The following is a 16,401-nucleotide window of genomic DNA, read 5'->3' on the forward strand; positions in this document are numbered from 1 at the left end:
AGAATTGAAATCACTAAAAAGAAGGCAAAAGCTATTAACACTAATATAGTCAAACAGATATAAAACTAATATTTTCAGTCACAACATCAGCAGAATCAAGGTTCAATACTAAATTAAACTGCACTTACCTTCAGCAGAGGAGACGATCGGAGCAAACCGGCAGCAGACCAACGAACCACGGCTGAACCAGAAGAAATTAAAGACTGCTACATAACACCTTCAGCACTTACCTTCAGCATAATCTATACTTGTTGACCATAATTAAAATAAATAAATAACTATTAAAATCAGTAAACATTCCTACTTTCTAATCAAGAAAAAAAAAGACATTTTCAACTAAACTTAAAAAAGAAGTCAATAAATCATCAGCTATTATTATCTGATCTCTATTAGTTATTTAAAATAATTCTCAGTCCAATACCAAAAATAATTATTACTCAAGAGTTACTCAAGACTAGTCCAAAATAAAAAGTTACTGACATTAATTAATTAGCTTTGTAATAAAAGGAATGGAACAAAACAGGGTTTGTAGCAGTGCTCCTATAAAAAAGATTAAAACTCCTACGCGTCACTCTCTTCCTTAAACATGCATGTTCAACATGCTATGTTTATTTGACTCCCGCTAGGGAGCCAATAAAGTATTTGTACAATAGCTATGATGGACTGAGTTCTTAGGCCCAATATGAATTAAACATGAGAATTAACTCTTTTTTACCCTAATTAACTTAAATGCCTGCTTAGTTTTGTTTTAACCGTTTTAATCCTTATTTTCAAGTTTTTTTGCAATTTTTCTATTTTGAACGGAAGCCACAGTACCACCCAAAATCCCCCATTGTCACAGCTGAACATCCAGTCTCCAGCCGCCGCGTGAACTGCAAAGTGCGTCTCTGCTGCACAGGACTTCACGGGCCAACCTCCCCCGCAATTGTCCTCCTTTGATTGTACAATTGCTTCGCACTGTGACACCCAACGTCATTCGCGCTCGCTATTCTACGTCAACCGGCAGCCTGGGTCCCCCCTTTGTGACCGTTGGATGGTTGACGCTCTCCTTGGACAATTGATTCCATCGACAAGCACCTATTTCCTTAATTGGTTATCTTTTTTTGCAGAGATTTTGTATTTTATTTTCTTTTCCTGTTTAGCAATTTATCTTAGTTTTCTTTTCCTGTTTAACAATTTATCTTAGTATCCGAGTACTATTGTATTTATATTGCTGAGATGTTGAATTTATCACAGTAAAAACCTCACTTGCTGCATGATTATTGTGTCAAAACTTGTGGAATAAAAATGTTATATGGATGGTTGCTTTTTGATTTAATTTTTGCTTTATCCACGTCTACATGTATCTTCCTATGAATACAATCTAATTCCCATAACTCCATAAGAGCTACGACTCTCTCCAACACCGTTTACTCTGCATATACAACTTGAATTCGAAACCATTTATTACTTATTACAAGTAAAAAGAAAAATTGAGATGACAAAGGCCAAACTGAGCTAATAAGGCAAACTCATCATAAATTTGACCAAATAAAATAAAATGAACGTCAATAATAGAAATAAAAATGTAGAACAAAATAGAAAAATGGACTCGAGAAAACTTGACCACAAAATGTCTATATACACAAACTTACCAAAAATGGAAAAGAAAGAAAAAAAATACTTCACAGGTTTCGAATGCTATGCAGTTCTCCAAACTTGAATATCCAATTTTTACACTTAACATCGAAAGGGGAGAACAAGTATTGAATATGGAAAACTTAAAGTAAATTAAACTTCAACCTCAAATAGAAGACAGAAAATTCACAACACTTCCCCTGTTATACATAGAGAATGAGCAACTTAACCCTCGTAGCATGCAGAGTTAGAAGCCATAACAGCCACCATGCTTCATTCATGCAGCAGCACAGGTTTACCCTGTCAGGTCATGGTTCTTCTGCTGCAAGTTGCACACTATATCCGTCCTTTATGTCTGGAGGAAAACAGAGAATTCAAAACCATGATATTGCACTATGTCATAAATAGATACACAGACACATATTTAGATGTATGTTATATATTTTGTTAGTATGTATTCAAGAGAAGAAATTCCAATTAGCTAACATGATAGAATCTAAGAATGGAGTTCAGTTGTTTTATGAGTGAATCAAGCTTTTGCCATCAAATTTATTCGATCTGCAGGGCAATGAGGAAAGTCATTGAATGCTTTTATTTGTTCAGTAGCAAAGAGGCCCATAACATCTGAGGTAACGGTGGCTAAACAAGTTAAGGCTCGCAGCCGGCGACTAAAACAACAAAAGACATTCTTCAGTAAAATAAAATGAATGCAGGAAGTAACAATTTATTCACCATTAGCAGATATTTGATTTAATATGACACAAGGAAACCTACCACTTTAAAAAGGAAGAATGCGACAGTTTCATTTCATACAATGATCCATTTAGATTCAAGTTGATTTACAGTTTTTCAGGTGGGAACATCATATGGGGACGCCTTACACTCAAAATACATCATATTATCTTTGCTTTCCTACTTCATTTCAAAAACACAAGTTCTTTGGCATATTAGTTAATCCTGACCAACCATGTCAATGATGCAACATCACAAGCACGAAGGGGGATCATATAAATGGCAAATCATTGAATTGATGAAAGCACATTAGCATTGGAATCATAGAGTAAAAAATACCTTTCAGCAAAGGCTTTTCATAATCTTTCCCGTCGTCATCATTATTCCAATCACCGTCATCCTCTTCACCCATATCATCCCTTCCATCGTTTCCTATATCACTTTCACTTGCCGTCTCCCATTCAGAGTCATCAGTATCTGGGCCATATAAATCACCAGCATCACCTTGACTATGGACACCCCCATGCTTAATAGCTGCCTCTCGAAATAACCAAGAAGCACGCATCTGTTTCTTGACTAATCGCTCAGCATAATCTGGAACTTTATTTTGTCTCTGTGAGAGATCAGGATCATTTGATTGAGAGCATTCATTAATAAATAGAATGGCATCCAATAAACTCTCTTTTGCTAACCCAAGCATGTCATAAGCTTGTGCTCTTCTCCAAAGGCTTTTGGCATGACGGTTGAGAGGTTTATGAAGGCATAGTGCACGGGTAGCATCACTGATGGCAGCCAAAGGTTGCTGCAACAAAAGATGGCATTGAGCTCGATTACTATATAGAACAACTCTCTCCTTCTTGGATCTCATCGGACACAATGACAATGCTTCTGAGTATTTTGATGCAGCTCCAGAAATATTTCCAGATGAGAACAAAGAATTTCCTTCAAGCTTGACCACCAGAGCTGCAGCCTGCTTAATATGTAGATCTTCCTTGGGCATATTCTTTTCCCATTTTAACCTTTGCTTTGAATTTAATAAGTCCTCAATTTGTTTACTAGTGCGACCACTAATTGAGCTTCTTCCTGACCCCTGCGACTGGATGCAGTCCTGAAGAACACCAACAATGGAATCACCAAGCTTTTTGTGGTCGCCAAGAGTTGTAATTTCCGCAAGGTCAACTAATGCAGGAACCACTTTATCAATCACCTACGTAATACACGGGAAACTTTAAATCCAACATTGAAATCCACTTTTAATACTCAAATCATATAAACAGATAACTGGTGCTTGAATAAATAAAAGCATTAGGCATATAAGGAGAAATTGTGTAAAAAAAAAAATCTAGTAGACAAAGGTTATTGTTATCATGCATTTGGCTTACAAATTCATAGGTGTCCTGACAACTTGACAAGGACCAGGCACCTTCCTTGGTGACAATGAAGACAGTAACTAATAATTTGTCTAAAGCAGCCAACATATGACCATAAGCTCAAAAGATTATTGCCCTACAGCAATGCCTTTAGACATTCAAGTGAATTGATATCCATAATAAAATTGTTACTTAACTCTTCTTAACCCTTTACGCTTAAGGATGAAATTAATTAGTGAAATTTAGGAATTGGAAAGTTTGACACTCACACAAAAGAACAGATATAGGACAAAAGCATTGTGGTAGTGAGAGATTTTAGTCTGAAGGTGCACCATGGGTCAAGTGCAGTATAATGATTATTAATGGCCTCGAGATTTTAGCATCATGGCTTTTACTTTTGTCTATTTATTTGCTTTAATTTAAACGAATTTAGGCTTAAGGGATAAGAATATACTTTCATTCACATGTTCAAATGCATTCTTTCCCAGACACCAATTGTGTTTCTTAAAGCTCATTTGTGCAAACAAGCTCAATTGATGTGATTAAGTATCATATCAGAATGAGCTGCCAATGCTACACTGAAATTTTTTACCTTGGGACATGTATTGGGATCTTGAAGAAGCCATAGAAGACAATCAATTGCCATATACTGCCAATCATCTGAAGACCGGGCAATATTACACAAAGCTTCAATAATACTGGGACAACTGGCAATAGGTCCCCTACCAAGCTTTTGATGACAAATTGTTCTTAATAAACCAATACCAGCTGGTGAATTTTCATTAACAAGTCCACCCCACATGCCAGGTAGTTTGATCAGAAATTCGGTTTTGCATATTGTAGGAAGGAATTCAGGTTTGAAAGCAAAGCAATTAATCAGCTGAAGGGACCAACATTGCAACTGACTAGCCCATTCCTCAGCCTTCCTGGACTCCATTTCAACACCACCCATACCACGTGTAAGCAAATCACAGTGATAACTTAGCCTTCTATCAACATATTGGTAAAAGTGCGAATAAACTATTTCCAGGGAACTCATTGCTAACTGGATGGAGAGCTCAAGAATTTCACCATGACTTGCTACAATAGGAAAAGTGCTAGCATATGTAGCTAAATGTCCTAAAGCTCGTACGGCTACTCTCTGCTCAACCCAAGTTAATCTACCTCTTAAAAGCTCAAGCAGAGCAGGAATGACCCCAGCATGCACAGCACTTTCAGCAAATTCTTCCATATTCATAGTGTAGGAACCAATTATATGAGCTGCATAATAAGGAATGTAAATATTTTGGTCGTGAGAAAGCCAGCGCCGATTCTTCAGTCCCTTCCATATTAGAGCAGCCATGCATTCAAAAATTCCTAGCTCTATGAATTCAGGGTCATTTGGGTGTGCCATTGCCGTGTTCCACAACCCACTGATAGGGAGCACCTGACCATCATCATCCTGAGATGGAAGTTCCCGAAAGAATTTCAGTATACTTGCTCTACGTTTGCTTGGATTCCCTTCCTTCATAACACAAAAGAAGCACCCCGGGTATGGACAGTCTGATGAAACTTTATCCATGCTTGGTAAATTCAGAACAAAAATCCCGTAAATCAGAAACTCGCAAAATCAGCTCCTCATAAGGTGGCTGAACAAGGAAATTAATTTAATACTGCACCAGAAGCGAAATACAGGATCAGTATATTTAACTAACATCCGATAAGAACAAAATCACATAATGCAAAAGACTGTATAATAGGCAAGCCTACTCATGGATTTACATATAACAGGCAATACCAAACTAATTGGCAGTTGCTTGTTTGTAGTTCCCTAAATGACATTAGATTATCAGCGGAAAAAAGGGGGGAAATGCAGGGCATTCATGGATTATTGTAAATTTAAATTTGAAAAGGATGTGCCGTTCAACATGAGTCCAAATTAGATTATAAAAAAAATAAGAGAGACAAAAACATATCACATAATTGCAGAAGTCATCAATTTCCAGCGAAGAAAAAGTCCGCCATGTATATATTATACATCAATGTTAGAAGAAAAGAAATAGCACCCATACCGTTAACCGTTTTCACAGCAAACTCTGATTTTGGATAAGAATTTTTGAGCTCAAAATAGTAACTGGTAAGGGCAAAAGAACAGTAGTTTCTGAAACACAAAAGGCAACAAAAAAATGAAATAAAATAAACAGAGACTATCGGAGATACATAGACTAATACAGGAACACCCTGATGCTAGGTATAAATTAGCTAGTACGGAAGATTCTCAGGTAAGTCAATTCAACAAAATAAAAAACACAAAAAATGGACTTTTGGGGAGGGGGGGGCGGGTTTTGGTGTATTGCAGAGTGGAGCGTGCTGCAATTGAGAATGAGCTCTGCAGTAGTAATCAAGGATCTGGTTTTAAATATCGAAAGAAAAAACAATGTGAATTACCAGAAGAGGGGCTAGGAAGAAGAAACGAAAGCAATATGAAGAAGAGTTTAGTGGTGTTGCGTTGTGTTGGAGGAATGCTGCATGAAGGTTAAGATTCAGCTATGGAAGACGAGTGAAGACAACAGATCCGAATTGGTCACCGTCAGTTGCAACCACCTTGGACCTTTTTCATGCCGGATTTCAAGTGTTCCAAATATGCCACGTCGATCTCTCTCTTATCGGTAATCAGCGTCACCTTTGATTTAGGTTAAAATAAAATTGCAGAGAGAGAGAGAGAGAGAGAGAGAGAGAGAGAGAGAGAGAAGAAAAAGAGAGAGAATGGGCACTTGGGCCGTTGGACAGGGAAGGAAGGAACAATGGAATCATGGAGATACTGATTTTACTACACTTTACTGCTATAGTCAAACGGTTTAAAATAAGAGATATTATATTATTATTATTTTATTACAGGCTTCTGGTAACAACTAATAGCAAGGTTGCGAGAACCGGACCGGTCAATAAACCGGTGAGGTCACTAGTTCAATGGTTCACTGGTTCGACCGCAATTCAGCCGGAGTTCAACCGGTTTAATTAAATATTAAATGAAATTATTAAAAAACCTAAAAATAATTTTAAATATATAAATTCAATAATTTCTACCTTAATAAAATTTAAATTTTCACATAATAAATTATCCATAACTTAATATTAGAGGTTTACAAACAAATTCAAACATCAAAGTTTATAACTAAACAACTTCATAGATCATTAAGGAAGAGAAATCTAGTGATACTAAGAAACCCAAAAGAATATTTAAATTGGCATGCCTTGTGTACATATCATCTAGCAACACTTAAATTGCGGCTGTAAAGTATAAATAGATTGAATGATACTATTCAAAACAAAGGTATATTTGGAGAAAAAGAATTGTATGTGCAATCAATTAGGCAAATTAAGTTTAGAATTCATATTAAAATAAAATTATAACAAAAACAATTACATGTATGCATCAGGTGGAAAAGATTTGTTAGACCAACCTCTTGGTGTGCTGTATGTTTGAACTTCTCAGTTTGCTTTGCCAAGCGAATCTTTTTCAGCACATATCTACCAGCCATTGAAGAAACCATGAAAAAAAATGAATAACAAATTGGACTTCACAGCCTAACTGCTACTGAATTGGTACAGTTTCTCACATAATTCTAACAATTAAAAACACCAAAATCTAAAAACAGAAACAAGGAGTTAAAAAAAATGAAACTTTATTTGTTGGGTTGCCCATTATATAAATAAAAATCAATCTCCTTCCCTTCATGTTGCATGGTTTGGCAGTTCACATCATAGCTACAGGAATAAAACAACCAAACTCGAAGAAAAGATTTAATTTTTGTTCATGGGGTTGTCCAATTTTTCACTGAGAAAACGATCTTCATCCTTCTCTAAGTGTTCATACTGCATTGTTTGAAGAAAAACAAAAAGATAAACAGTGGCTTTTGTGTGTTCTCACCTCTTCTTCTCAGACAAGAAAAGAAGAACCAAATGCTCCTCTTCCAATTTGCTCTATCACCTCATAAAACCATGAACAAATAAATAATTCAGCAACCAAAATCATGAAGCAGCAAACAAATAAATCATGAACAAATAACCTCAGAAAATCAAAAATCAAAATCATGAATCCAGCAAACAAATAAATCATGAACAGATAACAAATAAATCAAAATCTTGAATCCAGCAAACAAATAAATCAGAAAATCATGCACAGGAAATCAGAAGGCAGCGAGGACGAATAAGTGAATAACCAAGGTTGCGAGAACCGGACCGGTCATTGAACCGGTCAGGTAACAGGTTCAATGGTTCAATGGTCCAACCGGGGTCTAACCGGAGTTGAACCGGTTTCATTATATATATAATACAATTATTAAAAATTCAATATACAATTTTAAATATACAAATTCAATAATTCTTAATTAATAAAATTCAGAAGTTTATAATTTGACATAATAATTTATTCATATTTTATTATTAAAATTCTATAAAATGAAAATTTTTTAACTAACTTTTAAATTATAACAAAATAATCAGCAAGAAAATTTATCCTTAAACTCAGAGAATGCTTTGGTACAGAATAAGCTGTTGATTTAAATCACTGATCTGTGTCTAAAGTTCATTCCAAGCTAGACAATGTCCATGAAAAGGTAAGCAACACTCAAAGCTGGTTAGAGATCTTATCTCTGCTCTCTGTGTATTGACTGGCTACTATCTGGGAGGGAACTTCAATAAACGAAGCAGCGAGGCAGAAAACTAAAAACTGGTCATTGCAATAAAAGTTTAGAATCACAAACTTACACCTACAAATTTCAATCCATCAGCAACGAAAAAAATTCAGAGTTACAGCAAATTTCAACAACCACCTTTCAATCTATTCAACAATAAAACTCAGAAAACTTACAATCACAAACTTACACTTAAAAATATCAATCCATCAGCAACAAAAAAAAATTCAGAGTTACAGCAAATTTCAACAAAAACCTTTAAATCTATTCAACAACAAAACTCAGAAAACTCAAAATCCAAATCCAAATCCAGAGAATCTAGAAACAGAAAACCTAACCAAAACAATCCAAACTTAACCTCCAAACTAAATTCAAAACCATATGAGCAGCAATCCAACTCAGAACACAATCCCAATTCAGAAGCCAAAATCTTAGAAATTGAAACTGAAGAAGCAGTGGCTTAATTATTACCAGAGACACGGCGAAGGAGGAACGGCGGTGACAGAGTAAGCTGGGAAGAGGATAATTTTGCGACGGCCAGAGGCGGGCTTCACGATGAGCACAGAGACGGTGACCACAAGAGTGGCGGCGGCTGGGGGTGACGATGGCTGGTGGGGATTCGCGACGAGCAGAGACGGTGAGGAAGAGAAGAGTGGCGGGGGCTGGGGGGCTGACGGTGGCTAGTGGGGCGGTGGCTGGGGGCTGATGGTGGCGGCGGTGTTTTCTCTCCTAGGTTAGGCAAATTAGGGATTTTGGTTGGAATGTGAGAGTGAGACGGAATAGAGAGGGTCGAGTGTTTCACCGCGGGGGGAGGGGGGGGGGGGGGGCTGGGGTTTTCACTTTTTATTTTTATTTTATTTATTTATTTATTTATTTTTATTTTTGAGAGAACCAGTCTTTTGAAAAAACCCGACCGGTTCACCGGTTAACCACTGGTTTGACCGGTTTTTGAACGGGTTATTTGCAAGACAATTTTGTATGCGACCGGACCGGCCATAAGACTGGTTCCCTATTAACCCGATCGAACCGTTTGGTCTGGTCCGATTTTCAGAACATTATCAAGGTTGCGAGAACCGAACCGGTGAGGTCACTGGTTCAATGGTTCATTGGTTCTACAGGGATTCAACCGGGATTCAACCGATTTAATTAAATAAATAAAATTATTAAAAAATCTAAAAATAATTTTAAATATATAAATTCAATAATTTCTAACTTAATAAAATTTAAAATTTCACATAATAAATTATCCATAACTTAATATTAGAGGTTCACAAACAACTTCAAACATCAAAGTTTATGACTAAACAACTTCATAGATCATTAAGGAAGAGAAATCTAGTGATACTAAGAAACCCAAAAGAATATTTAAATTGGCATGCCTTATGTACATATCATCTAGCAACACTTAAATTGTGGCTATAAAGTATAAATAGATTGAATGATGCTATTCAAAACAAATGTATATTTGGAGAAAAAGAATTGTATGTGCAATCAATTAGGCAAATTAAGTTTAGAATTCATATTAAAATAAAATTATAACAAAAATAATTACATGTATGCATCAGGTGGAAAAGATTTGTTAAACCAACCTCTTGGTGTGCTTTGTGTTTGAACTTCTCAGTTTGCTTTGCCAAGCGAATCTTTTTCAGCACATATCTACCAGCCATTGAAGAAACCATGAAAAAAAATGAATAATAAATTGAACTTCACATCCTAATTGCTACTGAATTGGTACAGTTTCTCACATAATTCTAACAATTAAAAACACCAAAATCTAAAAACAGAAACAATGAGTTAAAAAAATGAAACTTTATTTGTTGGGTTGTCTATTATATAAATAAAAATCAATCTCCTTCCCTTCATGTTGCATGGTCTGGCAGTTCACATCATAGCTACAGGAATAAAACAACCGAATTCGAAGAAAAAAATGAATTTTTGTTCATGGGGTTGTCCAATTTTTCACTGAGAAAACGATCTTCATCCTTCTCTAAGTGTTCATACTACATTGTTTTAAGAAAAACAAAAATATAAACAATGGCTTTTGTGTGTTCTCACCTCTTCTTCTCAGACCAAAAAAGCAGAACCAAATGCTCATCTTCCAATTTGCTCTATCACCTCATAAAACCATGAACAAATAAACAATTTAGCAACCAAAATCATAAAGCAGCAAACAAATAAATCATGAACAAATAACCTCAGAAAATAAAAAATCAAAATCATGAATCCAGCAAACAAATAAATCATGAACAGATAACAAATAAATCAAAATCTTGAATCCAGCTAACAAATAAATCAGAAAATCATGCACAGAAAATCAAAAGGCAGCGAGGACGAATAAATGAATAACAGAGTATTACTTACCGGCGGCAGGTAACGGCGATGAAAAGAGGAGGCGAGCTCGGCGACGAACGAGGAGGCGAGCTCGGCGATGAAAGAGGACGCGGTGGTGGTTGCGGTGGTCAAAGCCGTCGCTTCTGTGGCTGCGGGATGCGGTGGCAATGGCGGTGGGCTGCTCGATTGGTGGGGGTGGGCTGGTGGCTATGCGACTGCGAAGAGAGAAGAGATAGTTGCTGTGGGTGCTAATTCCTCTTCTCGGTGATTAGGGTTCAGCTTCGTTTACGTTTAGGTTTAGCCTTTTTTTATTTAAGAGACAAAACGACGCCGTTTAGGAGTTTTACTTTCAAACCAAAAACCCACTAAAAAACTGAACGGTTCTGCCGTTTCACCAGTTAACCGCTGGTTTGACCGGTTTTTTTATCGGTTTTTAGCCAAGCGGTTTCTGACCTTATCCGGACCGGCTAGGTGACCGGTTTCCAGTTTATTCCGATTGAACCGACTGGTCCGATTGGTTTTCAGAATATTGGTGCTGATTCCTCTTCTGGGTGATTAGGGTTCAGCTTCGTTTACGTTTAGGTTTAGCCTTTTTTTATTTAAGAGACAAAACGACGCCGTTTAGGGGTTTTACTTTCAAACCAAAAACCTGCTAAAAAACCGAACAATTCTGTCGGTTCATCGATTAACTATCGGTTCGACCTATTTTTCACCGATTTTTTGCCAAGCGGTTTCTGACCTTTTCGAACCGGCTAGATAACCGATTTCCGGTTATTCCGGTGAACCGGCCGGTCCGGTCGGTTTTCAGAACCATGGTTATTACTATTAGTTGTTACCAGAAGCCTGTAATAAAATAAAAATAATATAATATTTCTTAATTTAAACCGTTTGACTATAGCAGTAAAGTGTAGTAAACTCAGTATCTACATGATTCCATTGTTCCTTCCTTCCCTGTCCAACGGCCCAAGTGCCCATTCTCTCTCATTTTCTTCTCTCTCTCTCTCTCTCTCTCTCTGTGCAATTTTATTTTAACCTAAATCAAAGGTGACTCTGATTATCGATAAGAGAGAGATCGACGAGGCATATTAGGAACACTTGAAATCTGGCATGAAAAAGGTCCAAGGTGGTCGCAACTGATGGTGACCAATTCAGATCTGTTGTCTTCACTCGTCTTCCATAGCTGAATCTTAACCTTCATGCAGCATTCCTCCAACACAACGCAGCACCACTCAACTCTCTTCTTCATATTGCTTTCGTTTCTTCTTCCTAGCCCCTCTTCTGGTAATTCACACTGTTTTTTCTTTCGATATTTAAAAGCAGATCCTTGATTACTACTGCAGAGCTCATTCTCAATTGCAGCACACTCCACTTTGCAATACACCAGAACCCCCCCCCCCCCCCAAAAGTCCATTTTTGTGTGCAACTTGCAGTAGAAGAACCATGACCTGACAGGGTAAACCTGTGCTGCTGCATGAATGAAGCATGGTGGCTGTTAAGGCTTTTAACTCTGCATGCTACGTGGGCTATGTTGCTCATTCTCTATGTATAACAGGGGAAGTGTTATGAATTTTCTGTCTTCTATTTGAGGTTGAAGTTTAATTTACTTTATGTTTTTCATATTCAATACTTGTTCTCCCCTTTCGATGTTAAGTGTAAAAATTGGATATTCAAGTTTGGAGAACTGCATAGCATTCAAAACCTGTGAAGTATTTTTTTTCTTTCTTTTCCATTTTTGGTAAGTTTGTGTATATAGACATTTTGTGCTTAAGTTTTCTCGAGTCCATTTTTCTATTTTGTTCTACATTTTTATTTCTATTATTGACGTTCATTTTATTTTATTTGGTCAAATTTATGATGAGTTTGCGTTATTAGCTCAGTTTGGCCTTTGTCATCTCATTTTTTCTTTTTACTTGTAATTTTCTTATTTGCATTTTTTATATTTAACAAAATTTTACGAAAAAGAAAAATGAAGAGAGAAGCAAAGGAAAAAAAATCATAAGGTAAAAAAGTACAAAAATATTTTATGCTAAATTGAAAAAAATATGATGATAAACACATAAATTATTTGAAAACAAAGACGTAGATGTTTGAAGAAAAATCATAAAAAATAAACATATAAAATTTTTTAGCATATAAATTTTGTGACAATAAATACACAAATTTTTAAAAGAAACAGAGAAACCAAAACATATAAAATTATTGACAGAAAAAAGAAGTTTTTGTGACGATAAAGGTAAATACACAAACTTTAAAGACAATCATAGTAAACAAACATAAAAATTTATTGATGATAAATACATTTTAAAAAAAATCAAATATAGATATTTTTAGAGATAAAACATAAATTTTGTGATAATAAATACAATTGTTTTTTAAGATTAACGCACAAAACAAAAAAGAAAAATTAAAGAAACAAAAGCTAAAAAAATAAAACAAAACAAAAAGATCGTAACATACAGCAGAAGAAGACATAAAAGAAAAAGCAAAAAATAAAATAAAATAAAATAAATATAGAATTAAAGTACATGGCTCACTTACAAACTCACTCATAAATTTATGTGAATAATTTTTCTTTCAAGCAGGGGACCAAATTTGAGCCGATTTTCATTACAAACGTTTATGAAATAGTTGTAGACTTCTATAATTGAAGTGATTGAAGATTTTTATGATTAAAGTGATTGTTTATTTTAGACTTTTAGCATAGTTAAATATTAGAAACAAAACTCTTTTCTAATTCAATTTTAGGATTGCATTATTTGAATTTACATAATATATAAATATAATTGTGAAACACTTATTGTATTAGATTTATGATTATGTTAGATTTATTAAATATATTATATTTTAAAATGCAATGTTCATATTATTTTGGTAAATTTTTTTTATTCTATTTTGAGGTGTAGATTTTAATATTGTAGTAGTTATTTATTTATTAGGATCAAAGCATTTGGAAATAGTTTATATATAAATTTATTTATCTAAAAGAAAAAAAAAAACATGCTGCATGTATTGCGGCAGTTGAAAAACACCATGGAAACTAGCTTTAATTCCATTTAGCTTTTTTGCGGTGGTTCAAAATTACCGCTACTAGTCAAGGTTAAATTCAAAATCCTGTTTTGCGGCGGTTTAGCCGCCACTACACATCTTCCCTTCCTGCTTAAAGCACATAGCAGCGGTTTCAAATCGCCGCGATTTCCGTGTGTCTCTGGCAACGGTTATTCCAACAGTTCTTCAAAATCGACGTCACTGTTATGCTAATGGTTGACCTAGCCGCGCTTTGATCACCGCTGGAACCCGAAAATAGCGGCAGTTAAAACCGCTAGAAACCACCCAAAAAATCGTCGCCACTTCTCTGTTTGTTGTAGTGAACAATGAGCCAAAATTTAAAAACATAAGTTGATTCATATTTTAAACGAGTTAAGAAAATGTCAATACTTGACTTAAGTTTTATGAATTAACGAGTTAAATGACATGGTTTGTTTTTTCTTTTAAAAAAATATAACACAATTTTATCAATTTTTTTAGTTAATATTCATGTAAATAAAAAAATAGCATATACATTCATATATTTTCATAATAATAAGTTATCTATAATAAAAATAATGAATAATCCAAATTCATCAAGTTTTACATATATAACAAAAAAATCAAACAAGACCATTCATATTTATTTGACATATTAATATATTATTTAACTCTTCAATTATCTAAATGGATCTAAATTGACTTACTTCTAAATAAATCGTAATTTTATTAGTTCGATTCATTTGCATTTATAATTGAATCGAACTGACTTACGAATCATAATTCGTTTTGATGGCTTTATTTGCTTGAACCAATTAATTGTTGAATAAATGATCAAATTCATCTCTAAAAGATCACGCGATTTTTAAATTAGTCCTCGAAAAATTTTTTTAATCAAATTTATCCTCGAAAAATTTTTAGTTAATCACATTAATTCTTCCGTTTATTTCTTAGTTGGCATCGTTAACAAAAGTTGACTGTTTTGTCTCAGCACATTGTTAAACGACGCCGTTTTGATGTTACAATGAGGGGTTTGATTAAAACGGTGCCGTTTTGGCTATCACAACCCCCTCTTGAATTTATCTTTCCATGAGAAGAGGAAGAAACTTTTTTCATAGGTGCATTTTATCAAAGGAGAAACTGGAGGCACTGTTGGAGACAGAGACCCTTAGATAGTAGAAGAGAAGCTCGACACAAGATAGATCCAGAGGTGACAACCGATCTAGGGGCAGTGACACTGGACAGAGGTGGCTAACAAGCTTGAGGCGGTGCCGATTGGCCGATGCAGGGTTCAATCACTGATCTGATGAGGACTAGAGAGGCGAAGTAGGGCTGACCTCAATGAGCGAGAGAACTGGTGTTTTCCTTAGCATCGTAGAAGCAAAACTCTTGGCATCCTCTGGTGTGACTCCAACGTCTTCAATAACAACAACATCATTCAAATTCCTGCAGATTATTCTTACACACATAATCATACATACAATTACTACATACAAGCCAAAAAATAGGTAGAGCACTGAAAATTCCAGTGCTAATGTGAAGAGACTTGAACATTGAACTGAAAGCAAAATCTATCACCTGAAAACAGGACACAAGGAAGTTAGTGACTATAAAATTTCAGGTGGGATTTTTGGGGCAGGTGGGGCTAGGTAGGTTGGGTTTAAATCTTTGTTGGACTAGTCCAGGTTTTATATGTTAGAGATGTAAGTTCATGTTCGTTAAAATCGTCAGTAAAAAAACTGACGAAAAGACTAATGTGATCAACTAAAAATTTTTCGAGAACAAATTTAATTAAAATTTTTTTAAAAAACTAATTTAAAAATTGTGTAATATTTCAGAAACGAATTTGCCCATTTAGTTATTAATGGTTAGGTTAACTCGATTCATGTTCACGTAGCACTACCGAATTCCGGTTACCATGATGTTGCGTATGTGTGTGTATCGTATGTCATACTTTCCCGGAAACAACGTGCAAATGTATTATTCTACATTTCTACCAAGCGTGTGAACATTAATCGTGAATCATGAATCATCATCATTTTTTTTTTCCATATGAAACCTACCTATGGTAGTGCCATTTAAAGTCGTCTCGACTCTCGTCACACATATTTTTTTTACATTATTTTATGTCACACTTGTTATCTTCCTATTGAATTCAATTTTGAACTTGTACATACACGACAATTTACTCATTGTACTCCACCCGTTACGGTCTGAATATTCCGTACATAATTCATGTAAAAAATTTGACATTTTATATGACACTCGATTTTTTAAGTCTATATATAGTTTTCTTTTTTCTTTTTTCTTTTTAATTTGATCAATTCAAGTTTCTAGTAACTTTCTACTATTATCTTATCGGTAATACTAAATAGATAAAAAAATTAAAATTTATCTTTTTTAATACTTATTAATTGTTATAATAATTATAACAATTAATAAGTATTAAATAAAATAAATTTTAATTATTTTTTATTAATTATTTTTTATTACCAAATATTTCTTTTATTTTATAATAGTGATTTTCCTTTTTCTGGTATCTAACATTTTTTTCTAAAATACATATATATTTTCTATTTTAAATAAATATCATAAAATATTTTTATATTTATAAATTTGTACACAAAACCATTAATTGTTAAGGGATTAAA

The 16,401-nt window shown here is 34.7% G+C and overlaps 1 protein-coding gene across 6 annotated transcripts; it reads right to left on the minus strand.

The window, feature by feature from the left end:
- Positions 1-1,493: 1,493 nt before the first annotated feature.
- Positions 1,494-9,211, minus strand: LOC107625913 (uncharacterized). 6 transcript variants are annotated; one of them, XM_088503881.1, is made up of 7 exons: positions 8,867-9,200; positions 7,630-7,682; positions 7,163-7,229; positions 5,771-5,859; positions 4,312-5,371; positions 2,689-3,556; positions 1,494-1,972 (listed from the first exon to the last, which is right to left on the minus strand). In XM_088503881.1, exons 5-7 carry the CDS (start codon positions 5,278-5,280, stop codon positions 1,926-1,928), a joined length of 1,884 nt encoding a protein of 627 aa, XP_088360007.1. In that variant the 5' UTR covers positions 5,281-5,371; positions 5,771-5,859; positions 7,163-7,229; positions 7,630-7,682; positions 8,867-9,200; the 3' UTR covers positions 1,494-1,925. The 6 variants fall into 6 exon arrangements, with proteins under 6 accessions (XP_088360007.1, XP_088360006.1, XP_088360003.1 ...); XM_088503880.1 differs by having other exon boundaries at positions 7,630-7,689; XM_088503877.1 differs by lacking the exon at positions 5,771-5,859 and having other exon boundaries at positions 7,630-7,689; positions 8,867-9,211.
- Between the last annotated feature and the right edge of the window lie 7,190 nt (positions 9,212-16,401).

The sequence above is a fragment of the Arachis ipaensis genome, chromosome B2 (assembly GCF_059453495.1).
Source record: "Arachis ipaensis isolate K30076 ecotype BB chromosome B2, ASM5945349v1, whole genome shotgun sequence".
Classification (NCBI taxonomy): domain Eukaryota; kingdom Viridiplantae; phylum Streptophyta; class Magnoliopsida; order Fabales; family Fabaceae; genus Arachis; species Arachis ipaensis.

What these genes read in the sequence shown, in the direction of transcription:
- LOC107625913 (XM_088503877.1), bottom strand. Translation starts at nt 5,280, where the DNA reads ATGGATAAAGTTTCATCAGACTGTCCATACCCGGGGTGCTTCTTTTGT. An exon ending in ATCCCAATACATGTCCCAAG is followed by an intron (nt 3,557 to 4,311) that starts GTAAAAAATTTC and finishes TGTATTACGTAG; the next exon opens with GTGATTGATAAAGTGGTTCC. An exon ending in TGAAAAGCCTTTGCTGAAAG is followed by an intron (nt 1,973 to 2,688) that starts GTATTTTTTACT and finishes GTTTTCCTCCAG; the next exon opens with ACATAAAGGACGGATATAGT.